At 56.7% G+C, this 27,452-nt stretch overlaps 1 protein-coding gene and 1 long non-coding RNA gene across 15 annotated transcripts in view; one reads left to right on the forward strand and one right to left on the reverse strand.

Moving 5' to 3' along the window:
* The window catches only part of HSPG2 (heparan sulfate proteoglycan 2), a 99,591-nt gene that overhangs the window by 25,383 nt on the left and 46,756 nt on the right, over positions 1-27,452 (forward strand). For 9 of the 14 annotated variants that reach the window (XM_038531680.1, XM_038531682.1, XM_038531686.1 and 6 more), the window contains exons 2-22: positions 8,185-8,320; positions 8,895-8,939; positions 14,514-14,623; positions 14,719-14,777; positions 15,050-15,210; positions 16,321-16,371; positions 16,790-16,918; positions 17,173-17,433; positions 17,547-17,666; positions 19,395-19,526; positions 19,681-19,825; positions 19,918-20,069; positions 20,161-20,307; positions 23,152-23,315; positions 23,986-24,165; positions 24,265-24,461; positions 24,557-24,704; positions 25,414-25,541; positions 26,232-26,318; positions 26,411-26,469; positions 26,648-26,715. In XM_038531680.1, the coding sequence (XP_038387608.1) occupies positions 8,185-8,320; positions 8,895-8,939; positions 14,514-14,623; positions 14,719-14,777; positions 15,050-15,210; positions 16,321-16,371; positions 16,790-16,918; positions 17,173-17,433; positions 17,547-17,666; positions 19,395-19,526; positions 19,681-19,825; positions 19,918-20,069; positions 20,161-20,307; positions 23,152-23,315; positions 23,986-24,165; positions 24,265-24,461; positions 24,557-24,704; positions 25,414-25,541; positions 26,232-26,318; positions 26,411-26,469; positions 26,648-26,715 (2,679 nt within the window). The remainder of the gene's footprint in view (positions 1-8,184; positions 8,321-8,894; positions 8,940-14,513; positions 14,624-14,718; positions 14,778-15,049; positions 15,211-16,320; positions 16,372-16,789; positions 16,919-17,172; positions 17,434-17,546; positions 17,667-19,394; positions 19,527-19,680; positions 19,826-19,917; positions 20,070-20,160; positions 20,308-23,151; positions 23,316-23,985; positions 24,166-24,264; positions 24,462-24,556; positions 24,705-25,413; positions 25,542-26,231; positions 26,319-26,410; positions 26,470-26,647; positions 26,716-27,452) is intronic. The other 5 variants (XM_038531684.1, XM_038531689.1, XM_038531692.1 and 2 more) reach the window with 1 other exon arrangement.
* LOC102154703 lies at positions 955-3,730 on the reverse strand. Its single transcript, XR_005356054.1, has 3 exons — positions 3,641-3,730; positions 2,918-2,999; positions 955-1,405 (listed from the first exon to the last, which is right to left on the reverse strand). It is a non-coding gene; the product is annotated as an uncharacterized LOC102154703 (long non-coding RNA).

Raw genomic sequence — 27,452 nt, forward strand, 5'->3', positions numbered from 1 at the left:
CGGAGAAACCTTCCCCAAACTCCCACCTGCCTCGGTCACTGAGGGGACTGTCCTCTGGGCCCTCCCAGCCCCCGCCCCTCTTCTGTAGAGTCCTCCATGCACTGTATTTCATCCTGCATCTCCCTTGGGAACACAGAGCTCTATGTCTGTTAACTTCCCCGTTTTATCCCCAGGACCCAGCACATAGTAGGTGCACGGGAAGTAAAGATCAAAGCAACTTGAATTGAACCTTCTAGGGAAGGTGGGATTGATTATCCTTTCCTTACCGGGGAGGAAGCTGAGGCTGCCCAGCGAGGTAGTGGCCAAGGCGGCCTGGAATCAGGGTTGTCCCAGTAAAGTCTGCCCTCTGCCCCACTGGCCGCATCTCTGAGACTCATAAAGTGCTCTTGCTTGACGGTGATGGTGGCAGCCCTGCTCGGGTGCAACCGCAGCTGTGTGCATAGGGACCTTGAAGGCAGAGACCGTGTCAGGCCCACCTGGTAAAGGGTCAGGTCCACCTGGTAAAGGGCCAGCCAGTTCTCTGGTCACCCTTTCCAAAGCAGATCACCCTTTATTCCCCTTGCCTCTCCCAATAGCCCTGGGCAGGAGGCAAACAAGGGACCTCTACCTGTTTCATCACTGAGGAACCTGAGATGTGGAGGGAGTGTTATCCATCTCAAGGAGGATGTTATTCAGATTCCCTTTTCCCTTGGGACAAGGTATTATGGCCTCAGTTTTATTTAAAAAAATTTTTTTAAAGATTTTATTTATTTATTCATGAGAGACACAGAGAGAGAGAGGCAGAGACACAGGCAGAGGGAGAAGTAGGCTCACTGCAGGGAGCCCGATGTGGGACTCGATCCCAGGACCCCGGGGTCACGACCTGAGCCAAAGGCAGACGCTCAACCACTGAACCACTCAGGTGCTCCTTATAATTAAAAAAAAAATTTTTTTTAATTTAGTTGAGAGAGAACACATGAGCAGGGGGAGAGAGGGAGAGGGAGAGGGAAAAGCAGACTCCTTGCTGAGCGGGGAGCTCTACGGGGAGCTCCATTCCAGGACCCCAAGATCACGACCTGAGCCGAAGGCAGATGCTTGACCGAATGAGGCACCCACAGGCCCCGGCCTCAGTTCTAATGCTGGGGAACTGAGGCTCAGAAATGCAGCTTTTGCTATGCGATCTTGAGCAAGTCCTCACTCTATCTTTCTGAACTTCATTTTCTTCTTCTGTCAGAAAGGCTAATTCCCACCTCGGGGTTGTTGAGCAGGTTCGCTTGTTCGTTCTCGCATTCTGTCTGTGTCCGCAGGTCTTAATTGAGCACCTAGTATGTGCTTTCTGTCTTGAAGATGCAGCAATGATCAACATAGACAAAAATCTCGGCCCTCCTGGTATTTTCACATCAACAGAGATGGCTGGTGTGGAAGCCTAGTGCATAGAGTGGGGTCTCACTGCAGTTTGCTAAATGGGAGGGGTGCCAAGGGGCTTGTCCAAGGCCACATGGTGAGTTTGGGGCAGAGCTGGGACAAGAGACCCCAGGCCTCTGCTTTCCCTCAGTGCTCCGACATGGCCCTGGATGGAGGACAGACTTTGCGGGTCACAGGCCTTGGGATGGGAAGCAGGGGCTTGCTGGCTGCTGTGCCTCCAAGCTAGCAGAGTGCAGAAGCGGGGGCCCTGCTTTCAAACTGGATTCCCACTGCCTTAGCTGTGTGACCTCGGGGAGATGAGTTCACTTCTCTGAGCTTCTTTTCTCATCTGTAAACTGGGGATGGTGGGAGCGCGGCTGGCCGGGGACCCGTATCTGGTTTATGGGGTTATGGGTTTGCACGAGGTAAGCCTGGTGAGAGCCTTATCTTGGCACCCACATCCAGTGAGCGCTTGCTGTGCCTCCACTATTCTCCTTATTTGGGGGGGTCATGCTTCTTTCTGGCCAGCGGGCTGGCGAAGCTCCTGCACCTTGGAAGCTTGAGTGTGGGAAGCTGGCCGGCCTCCCGAGTGGCACGGGCAGCGTAGGCATGCCAGAGGAGGCTGTGGCCGCCTCCTTTCCGGCCCGGCGCCCCTCTTAGCCTGCCAGGGGATTAAAGGCCTTTGGCCTTTGTGTCGGGCTCACCCGCCCCTGGCAGTTTGCACAACAAAGTGCTGCCCTGACAGATTCCTTCCCCTTTGCCGTCTGCTGCCCATAGACAGGGCACTGGGCAGTCTGGGGGTGGGGCAGGGCACCTTGACCCTGTATCTGGGGGCCTGGGTTATTGCAGAATCAGGGAGCATGTGTTATGGGGTCACCTGGGAGCCTCTATCGTCACAGAGTGGGAGTGGGAACTTTTTGAGGTCTGGGTCCTTCTCTGAAGATTTGGGGACCGTAGATGGGGGAAGGGACACTGAGGCAAAGTCTGTGCTGGCAGGAGGCAGGTGGGCAGGCAGGGGCTCGTTTGTCTCCCGCCCCCACACAGTCTCTGGATTTTGATGGAGTGAGCTCACTCCAGCCCAGATGCCTGGAGCCCTGCCCTGGGCAGCTGCAGCCACCCTGGGGACTGCCGTGCTCCGACCTTCCTGCCCAGCTGCGGGGGTAGTGGTGGGCTCAGCTCAGGCCTGGGCCATGAGGAGGGGGTGATGGGCCGGCGGCCCGAGTCATATATGAATAACATCTCTGCAGCAGCCCAAAGTCCCCCTGTGGTCCCAGAGTCAACCTCAGAGCAGGCAGTTAACTTGAGCTTTGGCACCAAACTTTGTTGTCACCCCCGACCTGGGAGCCACCCCGCCAGCCCGCCCAGAGCTTAGGCAGCAGTGCCAGGCCCTTCCCTTCATCCCAGACCTGGAGGCTGACCCCGGGCCTGAGCCCATGCCCCGCACCCCCCACATCACCCCTTGTCGGTACCCTCCCCTCACCTCTACTCTGCGTCCCCTGCATGGTACTAATTCTAACGCTTACTGAGCACTTACAGTCTATAAGGCATCAAGCTGGGCTCCTTACACGCTTTCAACTTCGTTCACAAGGTGATCCCTGTGATCTCCCTCTTCTCGTCTGCAAAATGGAAATGATAATGCACCTTGAAACCCGCGAAGCTGCTTTGGAATCCAGAAGTTTCCAGATAGGAGAAAGGTTACAATAGAGCACATGAGAACACTTGGTGGAGTCTGGGGCAACGCCCCTAATGAAACACAGTAATATTGCTGCAGCAAAACATACAACTCCTCACCCCTAAGTGGAGTAAATAGGATGTTAATAGCTTCCTGTCAGTTCAGGTCAGGACTTGGCACCAAATGAGCTTGTTATAAACTCATTTTAAAAAAGAAAACACTCTCGGTTTTCAGAGCTCTTTGCATTTCCCTTGCTACAGACGAGGGTTAATAGCCCTGCAGTGGCACCCCCACCTTACCTGCCCCCCAGTTGCTATGAGGATTAATCGAGGTGGTCCACACAGTGCTGAGGACAAGGAGGAAAGGAGAAAGGAGAAAGCCCTCCGTGGCGTCGGCCCATCCCTGTTGTCCTCACCCTCCTGCCACTTTCCTACAGCTTTGATTTTAGCAGCACAGGAAACCTTTACCTGCACACATGTCCTGTGCAAGACCCATGATCCTCACTTAAGAAATCCTTCAAAAACCCCAGACCTGATATCCTATATCCATAGCTGCACCTCCCCCTGCACCCCAAACTTTCTCTACCTTCTGTTCCCGTCTCCAGTGGCGATACAACCCAGCCTCAAGGAGCTGTCTCCCAGAAGTTCCCTGTCTGTCTGGTATCCCGCCTGTCTGGGTCCCCTCCACCCCCACCCCCCACCCCCCATTGAGGGGCCACTGTGCCCACACCCCTGCCCCAAGCAATTGTTCCCAGTGCTTGAAAAAACAGTCCTTTGGCCTTGCCTTGTATGAGTCAGCTGCTTCCACTTCCCCCATCAGGAACCTGCCAGGTCTGGAAAATCCCCCTCTCTGCTTGGCTCCTTCCTTTCTGGCCCGGGTCTGCCTTCTGGACCCTTCCTCTTTGGCCCCGCCATCCGGCTCCAACGCCTGCCTGAGTACTGCGTTCCTCTGGGAGGAAGCCGGGCTTTCTCATTGCCGGAGATGGCTGGAGGGCAGGAAACCTGGGTTCTATTTCTGCCTTTGACCTTGGAGCCACCAGTGGCCCTCCTTGGGACATTAGGCACACATTGCACAGGCTCAGGCCACTGGCAGCTCAGGCATCCGAGGGCCATCCTGGGAGCTACTTGGATTGGGGATGGGAACCAGCCAGCCCTGGACGTTCTGGCCCTGCCCCCTTGCTTAGGCCTCAAGGCCAGCCTGGAGGCTCGGCCTCAGCCCTGCCTCTTTCCTGGTCAGCAGGCGCAGAATCTGGAGGTCCTGGGTCTGTCCTGGCTCCACTGCCACTCACCTGTGATCCTTGGGCAAGTTACATGGGGAAAGCGAGGTGCTATTCCCTTCTCTGTGAAAGGGGGCCTTTCACACCTGCTCAGCCACCTCAGGGGGTCATTGTCAAGGTCCAATGACACCAAGATTGAGGAAATGCTCTGTAGACTGTGAAACAGCACTGTGGTTAAATGGTTTTGCGGAGTGACTCTCAGTGACCTCAGCCGGTTCCGACTCAGTGGCAAAAGCTTAGACATTAGAACCGAATGACCAGAGAGGTCAAATCCCAGCTCTGCCACCTGCTAGATCTTCAGGCAGATGACCTGACTGCTCCATGTCCCCATCCCTGCCTGTAACCTGGGTTAGCATTCATAAAAATCCTTAAAGGGGTGCCTGGCGTATATAGCAAGTGCTCAATAAATGTTAGTTCTTTCTATTTCCAAGTAGATACCGGACTTTCCAGATCTGAATCAGAGTTCCCTTCTATGGTCAAGTCTCAGGCTCCTTTGGGCTCTTTCTGGGAGCCTCTTTCCGGTCTGGCTCCATCTCCCCTCCCAGATGTGAAATACAGCTGCTAGAACCTTTTGATCTTCAGCTTTTCACAAACGAAGTCTCTGCCCTTGCTGGGTTGGCCCTTGCTACAGGCCCTGATCTGACCCCAGGGCCTTGGGCCGCGGGGAGGGGGCTGTAAGCAAGGGCAGGCTGGCATGTGGATGGCCCATTCCCTGGAGCCCCTGGGGTGGGAGGTCTTCTATCCGGGCCGACGTGCTCTGGATTCTCCCACCCTTCTCACTGCAGATGTGTGTTCCTGACATTTTTTCCAAGTTGAGTCTCACTTTGCTATTTCCTGTCCAGTCCCGACACCACCACCTCCCCCCACCGGCTCCAGGCCTGGGAGAAGCTCTCTGGACCTTACTCACCACCAGAGTTTTCCTTTCCAGACATCCGTGTCTAGGGGGTGCTGGGAATCTCTATGCCCCATGGCCTGGCTTGCACGGGGAGGAGGAGGGAGTGGCAGTGACACAGAGGAGAGCCCTCCGCAGGTTGGGAGGATGCAAGCCTGCCCCTCTAACCCCATCAGCCCCTATGTTGTGCCCCTCTGCCAGTCTTAGCCTCGCACTTTCCTTAGGTCACTCAGGGCCTGCTCTGGAACTCCCTCCCACCCAGTGGAAATATTGCCCTCTACCTGCAGCAGGGAAGGGAGTAGAACCCCTCTTAGGGATTGATCTTGTGGTTCTTAGCTAGCAAGTGTCAGAGTTCTCTGAGCACATGCCACTGCATCCCTCCCACCTGGATGAGAAGGGGCCCAGGAATCCGTATTTCTCATCAGCTCCTGGGGAGCCTAAAGTTCTCGCCTGGATACAGACCCTGTGGGCATGGCCCAGAAGTCCACTAGCCAATTAGGAGTGGGGTGGGCCTTTGCCTTTGTACAGAGAGAGGGTGGAGAAGGAAAAGGAACAGGAAGGGGGGTTTGCCCATGGATGGGAGGGGAAGGGGCATTAGGCCACAGCAGGGGGTAAGTTGCAGGCAATGCAGACGTTGGCTTGGTAGCCCTGCAGACACAAAGGTGACCAAATGGCAGCCAGTCCCTGCCCCCGGAGCTCCCAGCCTAGGAAGGGAGGTGGCATGTAAACTATGGAGGGGCAGGTGGTACGCAAAGCAAATCGAGTTCGGGAAGCAACTAGATTATATGGGTGATAGCATTTTTGACCATTCACTCATTCATTCATTCAAGTACTTATTGAACATGGGTTGCTGAGAGGGTAGAGGTGACTTTTTTTTTTTAATTTATTTATGATAGTCACACACACAGAGAGAGAGAGAGAGAGGGAGGTAGAGACACAGGCAGAGGGAGAAGCAGGCTCCATGCACCAGGAGCCCGACGTGGGATTCGATCCCGGGTCTCCAGGATCGCACCCTGGGCCAAGGGCAGGCGCCAAACCGCTGCGCCACCCAGGGATCCCTAGAGGTGACTTAATCCCCATCCCTGCCTTTAGGATGCTTCCGCTCTAGTGGAGATACAGGTGATTAGAGTGTGGACCCAGGAGTGCCCAGAACCCAGCCTGGGCACAGAGGGCACTGTGACAGCCAAGGGTCAGGACAAGGTCTCCCAGAGAACATTGTCTTTCTTTTTTAATTTAATTTAATTATTTAATTTAATTTAATTTAATTTAATTTAGATTTTCTTTTTAGTCCTCTTTCTTGAAGTGCAAATCACACACAATAAAATGTACCCATTTTAAGTTTACAGTTCAATCATGACATGTATATACCCAGGGAACTGTCACTCCAAGAGGTTCCCTTGTGTCCCTGCCGGGTCAGCCTACCCTATCCCTTGTCCCAGGCAACTAGTGACATTTCTGTCACTGTCGATTACACTGTCCCATGCCACTCCCCAGAGTTTCGTATCAGTGGGGTCACACAGTATGCAGCCTTCTGTGTCTGGCGTCTTTCACTCATCGTGTGTGATTGGACCTCAGCCGTGTCGCTGTGAATATCAGTAACTTGTGCCTTTTTCTTCCTGAGCAGTTAGAGGAGGTGACACTTAGCTGAGTTTTGGAGGGTGATTTAGCCAGAAAAACAAAGGGAGGAAGGGCATTCCAGTGGAGGGACTGGCACGAGAAATGGCCAGAGGCTCCCAGGGTTGTGGACTGGGTGAAGCTGGGCGGTGTAGGGAGGGAGAGAGACTGGCCGTCTCATTGTTTTTCTTCTCCTCCTTGGGCCTCTTTCCTGCTGCCATCACCTTGTCTAGCCAGGGAGGGTTGGGTCTGGTTTTCAAAAGCAAGACCGTTTCCTTCTGGTTGGGCTGGGCTCCCCAGAGAGGGCTGAGGGCAGGGCAGGGCCTGAGACACGCAGGCCAGGTTATCTGGGGCTGGACGTGCACTACGGGGCCACAGCAAATCCATGCGCACTGTGCTTAGGGGCTCTGGGGTTCCCTCAGGTTCCCCAGGGTTCCCCTGGGTTGGTGTTTTCCTCTGGGTTATCTGATAAAACTCCTTTGGAAACATCTTGATCTTGTCGAAGGGGAGGGAGGTGTTCACCACCCATTCCCCGACCTGGCCACTGGGGCCCTTCTGCCCTGGCCTGCAGGGCGCAGGGTCTCAGCAGGCCCTCTGTGGAGTGGGAGCCTGGGGTGGAACTTGTGCTGGGCTCAGCATCAGCCCGAGGTCATGCAGAGTTGACACCACGCCTGTCCTGCCCCCATCCAGCCCAGCTCCTGGGCTCCACCCCCTCTGCTGTGTGCACAGATGAGCTTGTCAGTGTGGCCACAAGTGCCAGAGCTAGTTGTCCAACATGGGTGGAATGTATTTCCTGTGGCTTGGAGCTTTGGAAGCCAGACAAAGGCAGAGAGAGGTGGCCAAGATGGCCCGGTGGGAAGCTGTCATTAGAGACAGCAGCTTTGGTGGACTCACCCTGTCCATGCTGACCCTGGCTGCCCTTCCTGCCCTGTGTCCCCCAATCTTTGCTGGCCCAGGTCACCCTGTACCTGCCCATGTCCCCGTATGATAGTGAGTACATACTGCCTCATGTCTTGGACAACCTTTGCCTTCTCCAGAGGAAGAGAAGTCTGTCATCACTTACCAAAGTGATTTTAATTTTATTCTCTGTTCATTTGAGGATTCATTCAGACTCTGTGAATTTGTAGGGTTGGTCTCTGAGGCCTCCAGGGGCTAATGGGGCTTTGGGGAAATGGAGTCAAAAATAGTGGTTCAGCCCCAGCCTGACTCTCTTAGCCAGACCACATCTGACTTAACCACTACAGGGATTTGGGGTGGGACTCTGGGTCCCCCTTGTAGTGAGGGGAGGGGTCCTGGTTTGGGCAAGGGACTGGAGATTGTGACCATCGGCTGTGTGAACTCCCACAGGTGACCCACGGGCTGCGGGCGTATGATGGCTTGTCTCTGCCCGAGGATGCGGAGACAGTCACGGTGGGCCGGGCTGGCTGGAGCTACTCAGACCTCTCTGATGACGAGGACTTGCTGGCAGACGATGCCTCTGGAGGTGAGCAGAGGGTTCTGGTGGTAGGGAGTGGAAGAGGTAAGGGGGTATAGGATTCTTCCCACTGGTCCTTAAAGAGGCTTCAGGAAGCTTGCCCCAGGGGATGCCTCAAGAGATGGCCATCCTAGGCCATGGTCCCAATGACTCCAAGATCCTCTGCTTGCAACCCATGCGACTCTGGGATGCTGACCACTCCTCTGCCACTGCTGTGTCCTCATAGCACAGGTGATTAGGACCGACATCTGGGAGATGGCAGACAAGGCACGGTAGGGGACAGTTACCGCCCCTTACTGCACCCCGTCCTGGCCTCACCTGGTGGCCAGTGTGACCAGGCCCCTCCCGCCCCAGCAAGGGCAGATGGTCAAGTCCCCAGAATGTGTGGCCTTGGCCCACACCGTCTCCAATGGAGGCTTCCGAGCTGTCTTTTACAAGCCAGCCTCCTTAGGCTTGAGTGGCGGCGACAGTTCTCTGCTTTATGACCTTGCCCGCCATGTGCCAGGTGCCCCGAATAGCACCCAACTCCTAGTAGATACTCAACAAATACTTATTGCTGCCTAAATCTCTCTTCTGCTTGCAGATGGCCTGGGGAGCGGGGACCTGGGCAGTGGGGACTTTCAGATGGGTAAGTTGCTGAGGGCACAGGCCCCCCTCCTCACCCCTGCAGAAGCCCCAGAGGTCTTCCCCCCACAGAGGTCCCATCACCAGGGCTGAGGGCCTCAAGGGCTTCGAAGATCTGCCATGCAGGTGGTCTCATACTCCCTGAGTGACAGTCTTGTGGCCTGGTTGGCAGGTCCCTGCAAGGTAGGGGATGGCCGGGCTCTGTGACTTTGCCACAGGGACAAGGCATGGGGCAGCAGGCTGGAAATACCCAGTTGTAATAGGTACTGAAAGCCAGACCCTCAGCATTCAAAGCAAAATTCTCATCTCCCAGGGCAGCTCAATATAAAGTCCTTCCCTAGAGCCCTTCTTGGGGATGCAGAACTGGGGACCCCAGGCAGGGGTGGGCAGGTAGAGGTGCTCTTCAGCATAGGACATTTGCACAGGCCAACAGAGCTGGCAAGGGATGGAGGTAGCCTTGCCCTGGACCCAGAAGGGACCCTGCCATTAGGTTGGGTCACCTGCTGGGAAGCCAAGGGTTCCTGGTTTGGGGAAGAGAGCTGTGCTTGGTGGAGAGAAAAGAATCAGGCCTCCATCAGCTGCTTGCCCTGCCAGCACTCTGTGCACGTTGGAGCAGCAGCCAGGCCAGTGCTAGGACTCAGAGTCCCCGCTTCTTCCCACCCCAGTAGAGAGTGAACTACCGGTGACAAAGCCCAGCAGCTCCATATGCCTTCTCTGGAAGCCAGCGCTGAGCACTCTGTGGTCTGGGCCAAGGGTGGAGCTCAGCTCAGGGGGGCCACTGGGCGCCCGCGCTGTGTCCAGTGCCGCCCACAGTGGTGGGCCTGCGCCTCCCCAGGGATGGGGTCACCCCCCTTTAACTGATGCATCAGGGGCATCCACCTGCCAGAGGGCAGTGTCCTGCCTGGGCAAGTGCAGACAGGAGGGTTGCCCCCTAGGTGTCCTGGTCCTGACTGTGACCTCCCAGCCTCTGGGGCTCAGGTCCTGCCTGAAGCTTTTCCACACGGAGGTCCTTCCAGGGCTGCAGGATCAGGGGTGGGGCAGGGGGGAGGGTGGGAGAGCTGCCTCCTGCTGAGGCCCTGGTCCAGTCCATACTGTCCATTTGGAAATGTCTATGGCCTTTCCTCTGAGGCTGTCTACCGTGGCAGCCGGCCCTCTCTGAGGAGTCTTTGCCAGCCCACCTCCCCCGTGAGATGCAGCTGTGAGGGCAGGAGGGGCAAAGGAGGGGAGGGAGGGGAATGGGGAGCAGCAGCTGGGCAGGGCCTGCTGGCAGGGCAGAAGCCTGTGCTTGTGAGTGGAGCCTATCCGTGGGAAGACACGGAGTCTCAGACCTTCCAGGCCCGACCCTGGCACCCACCTGCCGCCCTTGGGGCAGGTCCAGGCAGCTGGGCCGAGGCTGAGGCCTGGAGGCATGCGGAGTGTTGGTGTGCCCACTTCAGTCTTGCCCCATAGCTGTGCCCTCTCTGTGCTGGCCAGCAAGGGCCATCCTGACGGAGATGCGGCCCACACCCTGGAGTGTCCAGGCGCTGAGACGGTGCCACCCTCTCCTCGGGCAGGGCTGTGGCTCCTATAGCCTCCACCCCAGCCCAGTCCCACTACCCTGCCTTTTGTGTGTAGATACCCCAACCTGATGGACAGCCCCTGGCTCTGACTCTCCATCTCTGGGACCCCTACCCACCTCCTTTCGCCCAATTTCTTTGCATCTCTTGCCTGGCCTGCTCTGATAGCTGTCTAGTCTCTCATGCTCCCCTCCTCCTCCTCCCCTGCCTTGGTCCAGGTCTCTCTCCTTTGTCTCATCTCTGCGTCTCTTGCTTGGGGGACCCTCTACGTCCCTTGCTGTTCCTCCTGGCCACTCTCTCTGTGGCTCTACCCTGCAGGCCCTGGGCTACCGTCCTGTGGCTGGTGAGGAGTCTCCTCCCAGTAAGTGAGGCCAAGCGGCCTAGGTGGGGGGCTCCCTCTGTCTCCCTCCCACTTCCCTCTCCCTGCTCTCCCTGCCTGTCCTTTCTCCCTCTCCCCTTTCTCCCCAGCCTATACTTTGTCACACGCAAGGCTCTGTGGCACTTTCTTTTTGAGTCTGGGGGCCCTGCCGGCCCCTGCCCAGGACACAGCCAGGCTCCATCTGGGTATCCAAGTCTACACACAGTGGGCCAGGACCCTGAGTGTCCCCCCACTTCAGGGATGAGTGCAACAATCCCTCAGGGAACAAGGCCCTAGAGGCTGCAGATGACTTGTACCCACCTCAGGACTGGCTGATGCTGGGCCCACCCAAGGAACCCAGGGGGTCCTGGAGCTGGGGCTTGAGGGGCATGGGTGTGGGGCGGAGGAGTTCTGTTGAGCAGGGAGTTGGTGGGATGGTCTGCTCTGCTCCAGGGCCGGGCAGAGTCAGGTGTGTGTTTCCCACACCCACCTGGGCGCAGACAGCTCTGGCCTCCTGTCCCTCCAGCCTCTGGCTTCAAGTGAGCTGTCTGGATGGGGTCAAGATGAGGGCCAGCAGGGAGAGGACTGGCCAGGGTAGGCACCCAGAGAGCACACCCACCCTGGGGAGCTTCACTCACTTGCAGTACCCTCCGCCCCAGGGGCTGGTTCTTGGAATAGATAGGGCTTTACCTTCTGCCTTAAGCCTCAGACACTGGCCGCAGGGAGACAGTTCAGGGTAGAAGAGGGAGGGTGCTCGCCCTGACCTACCCTGGGTCTGGGAGAAGGCCGGGGTAGGGTCAGGCTGCAGGGTCCGAGCCCTTCCCAGGGCCTAGGAGAAAGGGGCTTTGTGGAGCCCCAGCCCCCTCCCCCAGGAGTGGGCACATTCCTGGGCAGAGGCCCGGCCTCCTCGCCCGCGCTGGGCCATGGGGCTGAGGCCAGGGGCTGGGGTGGGGGACTCTCAATGGGCCTCTGTGCCTGCTCACAAGGGGCCTCTGTGGCCGAGCTCACGGTCTCCACGCTCCAGCCCACAGAGCCCCACCCACCCGGCACCCAGGAGCCCAGCCCAGCACTGTCCCTGTGTTCCAGCCCAGGCAGCGCTGCCGTCACAAGCACCCTCTCTCAATGTAGGAGTCCACTCCTGCCCCATCCTGACACCCCAGGGCTTGCTTAGCCCAAGCCACAGAGGGAGAGGGTCCTTGCTCGGGGGCGTGTGCACCTGCGGGCCTGCCAGAATGAAGTGGAAGGGGGACTGGCTTTGTAGTCCGGCCCAGCCGGTACCGCTCCCTGCTTTACCAGCCTCACCCTGTCATTGGTCACCTCTCTGAGCCCGCTTCTGCCTCAGGGACTTTGCAGCTGCTGTTCCCTCTGTCCAGAAGATGCTCTTTTTCCAGATGCTTCTCCATGGCTCACTCTCTTCCTTTGAGGATCCCATTTGAGGAGAGTCCTTCCCTGGCCACCCTGGGGAAGAGCAACCTACCCCTACCCCAGCAGGCCTCTCCCGCAGCCCTGGCTCTCTCCCCCTGGTCCATGTATTCCTCGTTCATTTATTTCCTTGCTCCCCACTAGAAAGTGATCTCTGTGGGGACAGGAATGGGACAGTTCATTGCCATATTCTCTGCCCTGAGAACACCACCTAGAATGTAGTAGGCCCTCAATATAGACTTGTTAGGGCAGCCCGGGTGGCTCAGCGGTTTAACGGCACCTTCGGCCCAGGGCGTGATCCTGGAGACCTGGGATCGAGTCCAGCGTTGGGCTCCCTGCATGGAGCCTGCTCCTCACTCCGCCGGTGTCTCTGCCTCTCCCTCTCTCTGTGTCTCTCATGAATGAATGAATGAAATATCAAAAGTTGTAAAGACCAGAGACAATCACTAAAGCTAACCCAGGCCGCCCCTAGTATGCACTTGGCCCTGTTATAAGTACTTTACATTTCCTAACTTATTCAGTCCTTAAGAGAACCCTCTGGGGTGGGCACTGCTATTATCCCCATTTGACACCGAGGCTCAGGGAGGTTGAGTACCTCGCATGAGGTCACAGGGCTAGAAGTAGGGATTTTACTCTAGTAACTAAGCTTTTAACCACTAAGCTACACTGCTTCTCATATAGTGAAAGCTCATGTTTATGGCACCTACTATGTGCCAGGCCCTGTTCTAAGCACTTACACATATTTAGACATTTGTAACTCATTAACTTGGCGTTGATAATTTACACCTAAATTCATGAATATTGTAAGATTTTTTCAAGATTTTATTTATTTATTCAGGAGAGACACACAGAGAGAGGCAGAGAAACAAGCAGTGGGACTCGATTCCAGGACCCCGGAATCACCACCTGAGCCAAAGGCAGACGCTCAGCCACTGAGCCACCCAGGTGCCCTGAATAAGATTTAATGCATGAAAAATCTTGCATATAATAGGTGCTCAAGAAACTGTGCGTGTGTCTATCTGGATGGACATGCACACGTACATACTAGTCTGTGTATTCCGTAAGCATAGGATACACGTTGATTCAGCATCTACTCCATGCCAGGCCCAGGTTCTTAGCCCAGGTTCTAAGCCCTGTATGTGTGCGCTTGTGCGTGCATGTGTATGTGTATGACTCGTTTGCAGCTCATATCGACTCGAATTTATAACTGCTATATGAACTCATGAACCTTATGAGATTTAATGTGTATAAAACATCTTATATAGAATCAGTTGTATGTATACGCTCACACCGATCTGGTATGAATTCATTCAGCCGTCACTTATTAGACACCAACCTGGCCAAGCACTACACTACCTCTGGGATGTAGGGTGAATGAGGACCAGAGCTGCTCTCATCAGGTTTACAGTCTCGCAGAAGAGAAAGGTGACACCAGCGTCTGATTCTCTAGCACTTGCTCTGTGCCAGGTGCCGCATCTCTAAGTGCACGGGGAGATGGTGCATGCAGGCGCGGTGTCATTTGTTCCATGTAGCTGCCCAGTGTGGTAAATGTAATTAATATCCTCATTTGACTGAGAAGAAAACCGAAGCTCAGAGAGGTGAGGTCAGTGCCTGTGGTGTGGCTGACCTCAGAACCCATGGTTTTCACCAGAATCTGTATAACCAGGCGGGATCTATGCAGTGCAGGGTGGGAGGTGCTCTGATGAGGGAAGAAGCCTGGGGGCTGGAGGATCCAGAGGAGGGGTCTCTAGCCCAGGCAGGGTTGAGGAAGGAGGGAAGTTCAAGTGGTCTGCTCGGAGGAGGTGATGGCTGAGCCGAGCCTTGAGGGATGACTAGAACCAGCCAGGGAAGAGGAGGGAGGCATGGCTCGGTCATTTGTGGAAGATCCCTATTGCAGGCCAGCCTCTTCTGGAAGCCGACCTTTCTTGTCCAGCTTCCTCCGTGCCACTGGGGGTCTCTTCTGCATCATCGCGTAGTTTCTGGTTCAGGGTACTTCCCTGTTGGTTGAAGGTCCTCACTCAAGGGTGGGGAGCCTCAGCTTTGATCCTGGGCAGGTCTGCCAGGGCTGCCGCGACAAGTGCTCATACGGGCAGTGCTGGGCATGGCTGTGGACACACAGGTGTCAACCTGGGCAAGAGGCCGCTAGAGACCATCCCTGAATGTCCACCCACTGGCCCAGCTGCCTGAAGCCACCGCATACCAGGCTGGACCCCTCACGGTGACACCCCACTCTTCTCTGCAGTTTATTTCCGGGCCCTGGTAAACTTCACTCGCTCCATCCACTACAGTCCTCAGCTGGAGGATGCAGGCTCCGAGGAGTTCCGGGAGGTGTCCGAGGCTGTGGTAGACACGGTGAGGTGAAGGGACTCGGGATCCCCGAGCATGGGGGCCGGGACTGGGGTGAGGTGAAGGTATCTGGAGGCTGACGGGGCTGTGTCGCTCTCCAGCTCGAGTCGGAGTACTTGAAGATTCCCGGAGACCAGGTTGTCAGTGTGGTGTTCATCAAGTGAGAAGGGTCCCCTGGGGGCCGGTGAGGGACAGGGGTGGGGGATGCTGTGGAGGGAGGTGACAAGGAGGGGAAGTAAGAGAGGGACACATGGAGTGGAAGTTCAGGAATTTGGGAGGACAATTAGACTTTAAACAGCCCCGCTCGGGTCCAGGCTTTCCAGGAACAGGGAAGGAGGAGATCAGGCCTGAGCTTCAGGCTGGGGACGAGGGAGGAGCCGAGGCTGCAGGCATCTACCTCACCCTGCTCTCCTGCCCCATCCCCATCCCTAGGGAGCTGGACGGCTGGGTCTTTGTGGAGCTGGATGTGGGCTCTGAGGGGAACGCGGACGGGGCTCAGATTCAGGAGGTGCTGCACACAGTCATTTCCAGCGGCTCCGTGGCCTCCTACATCACCTCTCCCCAGGGATTCCAGTTCCGTCGCCTGGGCACAGGTGAGCCCATCCTGGGGCCTGGGGCGCTTCCTCGTTTCTCAGACTCATACGGGTCCCCTTCCAGTGTCCATCCCCACCATGGGCTCTTCTGGCTTGGGGCCTGTACACCACTAGGGGCGGGGGGCTCACTACTCCATGAGTCTGCTCCATGGGTCTCTATGCAGTCCTGGCTTGGGTTGAGTGTAATCTGTTTCCTCTATCATGAGCCAAATTAGACACAATTTCTGTTCTTTCTCTCTGGACCTCTATACACTGACAATAGGTGATAATTCCTTTCTGCATCTAATACTTTCAGATCCAAACACTCTTACATTTGATAATAACCAACAAATGTTTACTGACTGCTGACCGTATGCTAGGCACTCAGTGGGGGCCTTATATCCAGCCTCCCATTCAGCCTTCATCATCCCTATGAAGTAGATATTCTTCCCGTTGCAGAGATGAGGGGACTGAGGCCCAGGAAGGACAAGTGGCTTGTCCCAATTCACACAATTTTCCAGTTCTGGAAAAGCCAGAACTTACACCAAACCCCAAGTCTGTGCCAGTCCTGCCAGAACCTGTGATGAGATGAGATGAGAAACTCAGGCTCAGAGACATCAAGAAACTGGCCCGCAGTCACACAGCTATCAGAGACGAAGGCCTGGCACCCCGTCTCCTGCTTTGACTCCCAGACCAGACAGGCTCTGTTCACTCCCCCACAGGCTCCACTTCTCAGGCCCGACTCCATCTCAGTCTCTCCCTCTGGGAAAGCTCCAGCACATCACAGTCCCTGACTTGGGGGAACCCAGAACTGAGCAGACTCTTTCCCTACCATGGTGTAGCCCAATCAGAAAAAAAAAACAAAAACAAAACAAAACAAAACAAAAAAACAGTGAAGTTATCATCTCTCTCATTCTGCACATAAAAACCCAGTGAATGCACCTGAAGATCATTTGTTCTTTTTGGCATTCCCCAGCCTCAGATCTGAAGATTGCTGGGGGCCCAGCTCTCTTCTCCCCACCCTTTAGGGAGCCTTCCTGGCTAGGGATGGTGGGATGGGCCTGGCTCAGCCTTGCAGCCCCCGGCTCCCAGGTCCCAGGGGGACGGTGCTGATCACACCTTCCTTTCCAGCACAGACACCCCCGCCCCCTCCGGCCGCTGTGGCGGCCGCAGTGACACCAGGTGAGAGTGTAAGCCAGAGCTAGGCCCAGCCAGGTACCTGGACAAGTTCGTGGATGGAGGAGAAGGAAGGATGAGGGCAAGATGGCTGGGCAGAGCTCGAGCCGAGCCGCCCCTTCTGCTTTTCCCTCATCCTCACTGGGCCAGGCTGTGGCCTGCACGTGTGTGATGTGGTGGTTGCACGCGTGTGGCTTGTTAACAGTGTGTGGGGTTTGCGGAAGGGATGGGTGAGGCCACCGCCACATGTCCCATGTCCCATGTGTGCTGTGATGTGTCCACTGTGTGCTTCTTTGCCTCGCTGAAATCTGCTGGAAAGCCGGACACGGGGCACCAGAGCCTGCTCCCAGCCACACACTGCCCGTACCACCCGCACCGTCCGCCCCCTGCCCCCTGCCCCTCTGACCCCCTCCAACCCCCACAGTGCCCCAGTTCGCAAGAGTCTGCACCGAGGCCGAGTTTGCCTGCCACAGCCACAACGAGTGCGTGGCCCTGGAGTATCGCTGTGACCGGAGGCCTGACTGCAGGGACATGTCTGACGAGCTCAACTGTGGTGAGGGGCTGTCATCCAGGGCTACAAGTGGCCCTGCAGACACCAAGCAGGGCCAGGGTGCACGAGGCCTCCAAGCCAACTGGGAGCGTGAGGGTCTGGTGCAGGTGGGGGGGCTCTGAGGCAGGTGGGCAGGGATATGGGAAGGGTGGGGGCACCGTGTGTGGCAGGGAGGGATGGGGAGGGCCTGCAGAGCAGGGGGGTGAGGAGCCACACACTGCCACCCTGTGCTGACACCAGGGGGGCTCTGTCCACAGAGGAGCCAGTCCCAGAGCTCAGCTCCATACCCCCCGCCCTGGTGGAGACACCACCACCACCCGTAGAGCCCCAGCCGGAGGCAACCACCACAAGGCAGCTCCCAGGCAGCCCCACTCCCCAGCTTCTGCTCCCCAGTCCAAGCAGGCCTTTGCCCTGTGGGCCTCACGAGGCCACCTGCCACAGCGGACACTGCATCCCCAAAGACTACATCTGTGATGGGCAGGAGGACTGTAAGGATGGCAGCGATGAGCTGGACTGCGGTGAGGACTGGCAGGGCAGGGGTGCTGGCCAGGGGTGGAGGGGGGCAGAGGGCAGGGGTGCCGTCCAGGGGGTGGGCGGAGGACCGCTGGCTGAACCTGGCCTCGTCCCCTAGGCCCCACCCCACCCTGTGAACCCAATGAGTTCCCCTGTGGAAACGGGCACTGCGCCCTCAAGCTGTGGCACTGTGATGGGGACTTTGACTGTGAGGACCGCACCGACGAGGTGGACTGCCGTGAGTGAGCCGGGGGGGCCCCCCCGGACCCAGCCCCCCTGCCCCGGCCCTGCCCCTGGGACTGTCTGCACTCCCTGGCTGAGTTCAGAGGCCCTGGGGACAGACTAGAAGGTTCCCCCCACCCCCGCTCTCTCACCCCAGCAGTGAGGGCTCTTGGCTCTGAGCTAAACTTTGCAGAAATCAGTGTGGCCAGACTGCCCGTGGCTAATGTCTCCTTTTTCTTTTCTGTACTTTGTCACCATTGATAACATTCTCTTTGTTATTTACGCTCAAGTAAAGGTCAGACAAGCCGAGAGGGCTTGATACCACTGTGTCCGCTAGTGAAGTGACTCCTGGCGGATGGGGGAGTCAGAGCCTCTCCCCGGCGGGCGTAGGGCTTCTTCACGTAGAGCTAGCTCTGAGGTTTCTGCACGTGCATCTGCCCAGCTCTTCTCATCTCCCCATTCCGTCCCCCATTGCTCACCTGTCCGTCCATCCATTCACCCAACTCTCCGTCCGTCCGCTGTCTGTCCACACAGCTCTTCCTCCATCTGTCCACCCGTCCACCCCACATCCTTCCTTTCTCCTATCCATCTGTCTGACCAACCGTCTGGTTGTTGCCCATCCGCCCAGCTGGCATCCATCCATTCAGCCAGCGTTAAGGATGTTCTGACAGTTAAATGGGTGAGGCCGGAGAGCCAGACACCCTATTGCGTAGCATCTCGAGTGTCCTGTCCCATAGGGGAACCCTGGGGATCATTAGTCTGAGATTGAGGATGATCTTCAAACTATTTCTCTGCGATCCCGGGTCCCATGTCTGGGTACATGGTGGCCTTCCTTCTGTCCTCGAGTCCAGCTCCTCCCCTCCTTCCTCCACCTTCCCTGTCCCCTATTGGTGCTGGAGGGAAGCGACAGCATGCCACAAACTGACGAGGGTTTTAGGTTGTCCTTCCTCTGGCTGAGCTTGCCTGATGAGACATCCCCTTGGGGAAGAGGAGTAATTTAGGGCTTTAGTTGAAAAGCCGTTCTCAGCTGGGGAAAAGGCAAAGGAGACCAAGTCATTGATGGCAGAGCAGGATGGAGAATGTGAAAGCTGAGTGGCCTTGGGAACTCATAGAGTGTTGGGCCAGAAGCCCCAAGCTGGTCAATAGATGGCTGCCTCCTGGCCTCTCTCACTTCCTTCCCTGTGGGTGTGTCGCCTCCCCTCAGGCTCGGCCTTCTCTGGCCTTGTCCGTGTGTCTGTCTCAAAGTCCATCTCCCCAAGGAGGAATGCCAGTCATCACCTCCTAGAGATGCCCAGCTGGGGCCCAGCCCTGGTGCCAGACTGCCTCTGGGTAGTCCACTGGTGGTAGCCTCGGGTCGGGTGCCACCCCTGGGCCAGTCAGAGGGGTACAGGCCCCCTGCAAGGCCTTCCTGGTAGAGAGAACTGCACCAGGCATTACCTGGTGTCTAGGGATACCGGCCACTTGGCCTGTGCCTTTGACAAAGGTCTTGTGTTTCTGAGGGTGCCGAGTGCGGGTAGACCTTGGTGACCATGATGTGCCGGGTATACCTCTGTTTTAGGGAATGCAGGTGGAGTGAGGGGGGCACGGGGTAATGTGATGAGCCATTCGGTGGCCGGCTGTGACAGTGGGCAGTGTTGTGGCGACAGTGGGTGGGTCTCATCAGGGCAGCTGTGTGTCCTGGGAGTTGGGTGGTCCTCCTTGAGGGCAGTGTCTGCTGCCCACACCGCCTGGCTCTGTCCCCCAGCTGCCAAGCGCCCCGAGGATGTGTGCGGGCCCACGCAGTTCCGCTGTGTCTCCACGAACACGTGCATCCCGGCCAGCTTCCACTGTGACGAGGAGAGTGACTGTCCCGACCGCAGTGATGAATTTGGCTGCAGTGAGTAGGGGCTGGGGTTGGGGGGCTGCAAGCTGTGGGCCCTGGGCCCGGGGTGGGTTCCAGTCCCCCTGTCCAGAGTCTTAGTCCTGCTCCCCTCATCTGCCCCTCTTCCCTTTGCCCTTCACACCCCTCACTCCTGCTCTGGTCTCCCCAGTGCCCCCCCAGGTGGTGACCCCTCCCCAGGAGTCCATCCAGGTTTCCCGGGGTCAGACAGTGACCTTCACCTGTGTGGCCATTGGCGTCCCCACCCCCATCATCAACTGGAGGCTTAACTGGGGCCACATCCCCTCTCATCCCAGGTATGGTTCTAAGCCTGGGCAGGGCCTAGGGTATGGGGGACACTGGGCCAGTGGCCCCGACCTGATCCTGCCTCTGTCTCGGGGCTCTCCAGGGTGACAGTGACCAGCGAAGGGGGCCGTGGCACACTGACCATCCGTGACGTGAAGGAGGCAGACCAGGGTGCCTACACCTGTGAGGCCATGAATGCCCGGGGCATGGTGTTCGGCATTCCTGACGGTGTCCTGGAGCTCATTCCAAAGCGAGGTATGGCCGGTGGAGACATGGGTCCTGGGCGTGTGGTGGAGCCAAGGCTGCCTGCTGGTGACCGGCTGCATACTCCTGTGCCACCCGGCAGGGCCCTGCCCCGATGGGCACTTCTACCTGGAGCACAGCGCCTCCTGCCTGCCCTGCTTCTGCTTTGGGGTCACCAACGTGTGCCAGAGCAGCCGCCGCTTCCGAGACCAGATCCGGCTGCGCTTTGACCAGCCCGATGACTTCAAGGGTGCGTTGATGGGTGGACAGTTGGGCAGGCGCCATGGTGAGCGGGGGTGTGGGGTGGCATTGCGGGGTGGTAACCAGGTTCCAGTGGGCTCAGGGAGGGGACAGATAAGGGAGAGCAGTATGCGTGGGGTGGATGGGGTCAGGTTCAAGGATGGCCATAGGGTTGCTGAAGAAAGGCTGAGCCGTGTAGGAATAGCATTTCAGGGGGAAACAAACATTTTAGGAAAAACCAAATCCAGACTTGATGTCTGCCTGCTTGGGTTACAAAGAGAATGGGCTCTGGAGCCAGATTCCTTTTTTTTTTAAGGATTTTACTTATTTATTCATGAGAGACACAGAGAGGCAGAGACACAGGCAGAGGGAGAAGCAGGCTCCCTGCGGGGAGTCTGATGCAAGATTTGATCCCACGACCCCGGGATCACGACCTGAGCCCAAAGGCAGATGCTCAACCCCTGAGCCACCCGGGTGCCTCTGGAGTCAGATTCCTGGTGTAAATCACGATGCTCCCTTACTGCCTGTGTGCCTTTGGTCAAGTTACTGCCTTGTGTCTCCTTTTTCTCATCTACTAAATGGGGATAAAAGAAGAACTACCTCCCACGTTGTTGTAGGGACTTTAAGGGTTAACACTCAGAATAGTGCTCAGCCCATGGTAGGTGCCCAGTATACATCCCCTGGTGTCCTTGCCATCATCCTCATTATCCTCATCCCGAAGAGACTGAGAGGTGCCCGTGTCCCCAGAGCCAGGCTCTGGCATCTTCTTAGCCTGGGGCTGACCTCCAGCTACACCAGTTACCGTCTATGGGGCTCTTCGCTTCTCTAGGCCTCTTTCCTCAAACCTCCGTTCTCTCTGGCTCTGAAAGACAGAAGGGCAGGGGCCCAGGCATGACACCGATCTGGGTTCGAGTCCCAGCTCCTGTTTCCCGCCTCTCTTCAAGCTGCACCCCATCTCACTTCCTGCATCACAAAGGATGCAAGGAAGGGACTCGGCTGCCTCCATAGTAAACTCTCAGCACTGTGGCCCAACACACAGCCATCGTGCAGCTGGTGGTCCTTGCAGGGTTGGGGTTGGTTTTACTCCTTTAAGAGGAGGACCCTGAGGCCCTCCGAGAGACTGTGGGGCATCCCTGCAGAGGCTGTTTAGAGCTGGAACCCAGGCCTGTCTAATCGGAGTCAGAACGATCAGGGTTCAGGGTAGGCAGGGATTCCAGGCTGAGCAGGTGGCCTGGACATGGATGGTGACTAGGACACAGGGGACCCAAAAACATCCTGGAAGGAAGGGAGGAGGGCAGGCCTGGGGGAGCGTGACCCAGGCTTGGGGGCTATGTATGGTCATCCTGCAGATGAGGGTGTGACTCTTCCATGGTTACAGGGCTTACATTTATGATGAAGGGGAGAAGCTGTTACCACACAGATGTAGACTTAGCACAAGGAAGGAATTTCTAAGAGACAAATCTGTCCAGGGTTGGAAGGGACTGCCTTTGGAGGTAAGGAGCCTCTCATCCCTTAGAGCTTTTTCAGTGTGGCAGTCACTAGCAACACGTGGGTATTTAAATTAAAATTAATTAACTCGCACCCCTGGGTGGCTCAGTCGGTTAAGTGGTTACGTGTCTGACTCTTGGTTTTGGCTCAGGTCATGATCTAGGGTTGTGAGATCGAGCCCCATGTCGGGCCCCATGCCCAGCAGGGAGTCTGTTTGGATTCTCTCTCTCCCTCTCCACCTGCCCCTCCCCACCATGCACACGGGCTTTCCCTCCCTCTCTCAAATTAATTAATTAATTAATCTTTTTAAAATTTAATTAATTCACTTTCTCAGCTGCACTAGCCACATTTTGAGCACCCGGTAGCCACATATGGCTAGTGGCTACCGTATTGGAGAGGCAAGTATAGGACATGTCCATCCTCACAAACATTTTCTTAGATGGTTAGTGCTGCCCTAGAGACCTGGAAGCATGCTGTAGAGAGAAGTCCTCTGTGTGTGTGTGTATGTGTGTGTGTGTGCACACGCGTGAGTGCACATGTGCACACTCATGGGGGTGTGGGGGCGGTTGGGCTAGATGACCCTCATCATGACAGCTGTTTTTGAACACTCCTTTTGTGTCACACTCTGTTTGAAGCACTTCATATCAATTTGCTCATTTTATCTTCGCAATAAACTGAAGCAAGCCAGTATTACTTCCATTTTGCAGATAAAGAAACTGAGGCCTTTGTTCAGACTCACACAGCTGAAGGGTGGTAGAACCAGGACTCGGCCTCTGTTCTTGAGCCCTGGGCAGCTCTCTACCGCCCCCTGAGGGCCGTTCCAACCCTGACAGTCCATGGAGCTGTCCTCCAACAAAAGGCTCTGAGAAGTCCTGCTACAAAGCATCCCCTTGACCTTTCTTTTGACCCTGTGGTTCCCAAATGGTTCCCAGCTGTCATTCTTCAGCACTGACTTTCCCCAGAGTGTGCTTTGGGAAATGCTGCTCCAAAACCGTAGGAAAGGAAAACACTGCTTTTTTTTTTGGCAGGGGTGGGGGTGGGGGTGGGAAACACTAAAGTTCTCTTTAAATCAGATTTCTTGGGATCTCTGGGTGACTCAGTGGTTTAGCGCCTGCCTTTGGCCTGGGGCGTGATCCTAGAGGCCTGGGATCAAGTCCCGCATCAGGGTCCCTGCAGGGAGCCTGCTTCTCCCTCTGCCTGTGTCTCTGGCTCTCTCTGTGTGTCCCTCTTGAATAAATAAATAGAATCTTTAATCAATCATATTTCTCCCAGAACTTTCCTGTCTTTCTGGATGACCACCTCTCAAGGTGGGTGTCAACGGCCCGCTCGTGCTGTGGCGCTCATCCCTCCCTCTTGCTGTCCGCAGGGGTGAATGTGACGATGCCCGCGCAGCCCGGCATGCCACCCCTCTCCTCCACCCAGCTGCTGATCGACCCTGCTCTGCAGGAGTTCCAGCTGGTCGACCTGTCTCGACGCTTCCTGGTGCATGACTCTTTCTGGGTTCTGCCCGAGCAGTTCCTGGGCAATAAGGTGAGCGACCAGCCTGCTGCTCTGGGTGGGGAAGGAGCCAAGCCCCCCTCACATGCCCAGAACCTCCCTGGGCTCCGCTCCCTCTGGAGCTGGTAGGCAGCAGGACAGACTCAGCTCTGGGGGAAAGGTGGGCAGTGGCTCATTCATTCGGGATGCCTGGCCACCACCCTCAGGTTAGAAGGAATGCGGACTCCGCCTTTAGGAAGGGTTCCTGGGGAACCCTGGGTGGCGCAGCGGTTTGGCGCCTGCCTTTGGCCCAGGGCGCGATCCTGGAGACCCAGGATCGAATCCCACGTCGGGCTCCCGGTGCATGGAGCCTGCTTCTCCCTCTGCCTGTGTCTCTGCCTCTCTCTCTCTCTGTGTGTGACTATCATAAAAAAAAAAAAAAAAAAAAAAAGGAAGGGTTCCTGGACCATTCCCCCACACCTGGGATGGGGTCAGTGCCCCTCCTCTGGCCTCCCTGGGCACCTTTTATTCTACTACCCATTGGACCGAGTACCCCAAAGGCAGAGCCATGTCCCACCCATTTCTGCTTCCTTGGGCCCTGCCCTGTGCCAGGCATGCCATGAGTGCCAGGCACACAGGGAAGACGGAGAAGGGCCAAGTGGACACAGAGCAGGCATGGGGTGTGCCCCAGCTTCCCTTCCCTGATCTGCCTTGTCTCGGCCAGGTGGATTCCTACGGCGGCTTCCTGCGCTACAAGGTGCGCTATGAGCTGGCGCGTGGCATGCTGGAGCCAGTGCAGCGGCCGGATGTGGTTCTTGTGGGCGCCGGGTTTCGCCTTCTCTCCCGAGGGCACGTGCCCACACAGCCCGGCACTCTGAACCAGCGCCAGATTCAGTTCTCTGAGGTAGGTGGTGCCTGGGCTCTCTGGGCTGTGGGGGGAAGGGGCTATGGTCTGGGCAGGTGCTAAGGCGTGACGCCTCCACACACCTCTGTTCGTATCCAGGAGCACTGGGTCCACGAGTCTGGCCGGCCGGTACAGCGGGCTGAGATGTTGCAGGTGCTGCAGAGCCTGGAGGCCGTGCTCATCCAAACCGTGTACAATGCCAAGATGGCCAGCGTGGGCCTGAGCGACATTGCCATGGACACCACCGTCACCCACGCCACCAGCCACGGTCGGGCCCACAGTGTGGAGGAGTGCAGGTGCCTGACGGAACCACAGGGTCCCCAGCAAGGTGAGGGGAGAAACAGCAAGGCTCACGGTTCCTGTAACCACTGTCTTCATCCTGCCTCCACAGATGCCCCATTGGCTATGCCGGCTTATCCTGTGAGAGCTGTGATGCCCATTTCACCCGGGTGCCTGGCGGGCCCTACCTGGGCACCTGCTCGGGCTGCAACTGTAATGGGCACGCCAGCTCTTGTGACCCTGTGTATGGCCACTGCCTGGTGAGTAGTGCCAGTTGGCACTTGGACTGGAGTAGAGGGCACAGACAGGGTGGGAAACCCAGGCTGAAGCCTCTTGGTGCCCATAAGCTTAGCATGAGCCTCTAGAATGACTGTCATGGCTGCTGGATAAACTATCATGACCTCTGGATGCATTAACAGAGATAGAGCGTCCAGATAAGGGAGGTGAAGGTCCTGCTCTCTTCCACCCTGGCCAGAACAGTCCTGGAGAGTACTGTGTTAAGGATGGTCCTTAGCAAGGCGGCCCCAAGGGGAAGAAGCCTGGAAATCATCTCTCTAAGGAATAGTAGAGGGCGCTGGGATCATGAAGTTGACAGAAGACAAGGCTCCAGCAGGGCAAACTACTATCTTCAGTTCCTCAAGAGCTGCATAGGGTGGGAAGAAACCGATTCCGGAGGGCTGAAATGGCCAATGGGTACAGGTTAGAAGAGGGAGGCAGGCTTAGGTCAGTGTAAGGCAGGCATTTAGAGCCTTCTGTGGAACAGGCTGCCCGTGTGAGGTGATGAATTCTCCATCCAGATGCAGCTGGATGCTCCCCTGTCTGCAGAGCTAGGGAGTAGTTCCAGCATGATGGAGGAGGCTGGGCCAGCCTCAAAGGGCCACCCTCAGAATCCAGTGTGGCTCTACACTGGGGGCAGAGGGACTGCTCTGTGGGACCTGAACCACTCCTTCCCCTTCCCCTTCCCCCCAGAATTGCCAGCACAACACAGAAGGGCCACAGTGCAACAAATGCAAGGCTGGCTTCTTCGGGGACGCCACAAAGGCCACAGCCACTGCCTGCCGGCCCTGCCCTTGCCCATACATTGATGCCTCCCGCAGGTCAGACCCAGCTCGGGGTTGGGGAGGCGGGGATATGCTGGGGGGAGCGGGTCGTACAGCGGCTAGGGTATACTCTGGGCAGGGAGGTGGGAGACGCAGGTTCAAATCCTAACCTGGTCACTAAATTGTCCTGTGCCTCTTGACCTCTCTGGGCCTCAGCTTCCCTCCCCATATAATGGGCCCATCTGTCTTTCTAGCGTTGCTATGAGGCTGCAGAGCAAGAATAGGTGAGCAGGGGTGCCTGGCTGGCTCAGTCAGTAGAGCATGCAACTCTTGATCTCAGGGTTGTACGTTCGAGCCCCATATTGGGCTGGAGAGATTACTTAAAAATTTTAAAAATCTTGGGACACCTGGGTGGCTCAGCGGCTGAGCATCTGCCTTCGGCCCAGGGCGTGATCCCAGGGTTCCAGGATCGAGTCCTGCATTTGACTCCCTGCAGGGAGCCTGCTTCTCCCTCTGCCTATATCTCTGCCTCTCTCTGTGTGTCTCTCATGAATGAATAAATAAAATTTAAAAAAAAATTTTTAATCTTAAAAACAAAAAAAGGAAGAGGTGAGCAAAGAAACGGCATCATGTCTCATGGCAAACTGTGCCATGTAGGCAACAGTCATTTCCCAAGGTGGGAATGTAAGCCCTGGCCTGGCCCCTCATTGCAGCCCTGCCCCATGTCCTGCCACTTGATACCCACAGATTCTCAGACACCTGCTTCCTGGACACGGATGGCCAGGCCACATGTGATGCATGTGCCCCAGGCTACACAGGCCGCCGCTGTGAGAGGTGAGGGAGAGCCAGCGGGGACTGGGGGAAGCAGGTGCTGTCCTGGGTGGGGACATGGAAGCACTGCTGACGACCCTCCCTCTCTCCACCAGCTGTGCCCCTGGATACGAGGGCAACCCCATCCAGCCAGGCGGGAAGTGCAAACCCACCAGTGAGTATCACAGCCACCGTCCCTCAGCACCTCCCTGGGCTGCCCACTGGGCCCCAGTCCTGGAGACCAGCCCCAGCCCCTCATTCCTTGGGGAGCCATCCCATCCTGCCACCTGTCTGGCCAGACTGGGTTCATCCCATTCCCACCTGCCTTGCCAACACCCACTTTGTGCTTTCAGACCAGGAGATTGTGCGCTGTGACGAGCGAGGCAGTGTGGGGACCTCTGGGGAGGCCTGCCAGTGTAAGGTAAGCATGCCCTCCCCCCACCACCCAGGGGCCTCCAGTGGGCACAGCTGAGAGAGGGAGGAAGGAGGCTCCACCTTCTCCATGGCTCCTTGGCTGGTGGGTGGTGGCCTAGCCAGAGGCTGCGGGGCCTGGCCGGCTTGTCTTACCCTCACCGAGGTGGCCTGCCCTCAGGAAGGAGCCTCAGCTGGGGAGTCAGGTAACCTGGGTTGAAGTCCTGGATCCTTTGCCAGTCATTCTTAGCGTGACTGTTGTATCTGTGTTGTTGTACCTTTGCTTTTTATATTCTCACACTGACGTGACCATATGGGTATTAGCAGCCCCAATTTACAGTTGAGCAACGGAGGCCCAGAGGCGGGACATGATTTGCATTAAGAGTGGGAGAATCAGGGATCCCTGGGTGGCACAGTGGTTTGGCGCCTGCCTTTGGCCCAGGGCATGATCCTGGAGACCCGGGATCAAATCCCACATCAGGCTCCCGGTGCATGGAGCCTGCTTCTCCCTCTGCCTGTGTCTCTGCCTCTCTCTCTCTCTCTGTGACTATCATAAATAAATAAAAATTAAAAAAAAAAAAAAAGAGTGGGAGAATCAGGTGTCAATGGAAAAAAGAACTGGACAGATTTTGGAGTTAAGCACTCCTCATCTTAAATCCCAAAGTGGGTTAGTGAGCTGAGGGACCTGGTGTAAATCATTTCCCATCCCTGAGCCTCCGTTTTCTCATGTGAAGCATGGAGGTGTCA

The sequence above is a fragment of the Canis lupus genome, chromosome 2 (genome assembly GCF_011100685.1).
Source record: "Canis lupus familiaris isolate Mischka breed German Shepherd chromosome 2, alternate assembly UU_Cfam_GSD_1.0, whole genome shotgun sequence".
Taxonomy (NCBI): Eukaryota; Metazoa; Chordata; class Mammalia; order Carnivora; family Canidae; genus Canis; species Canis lupus.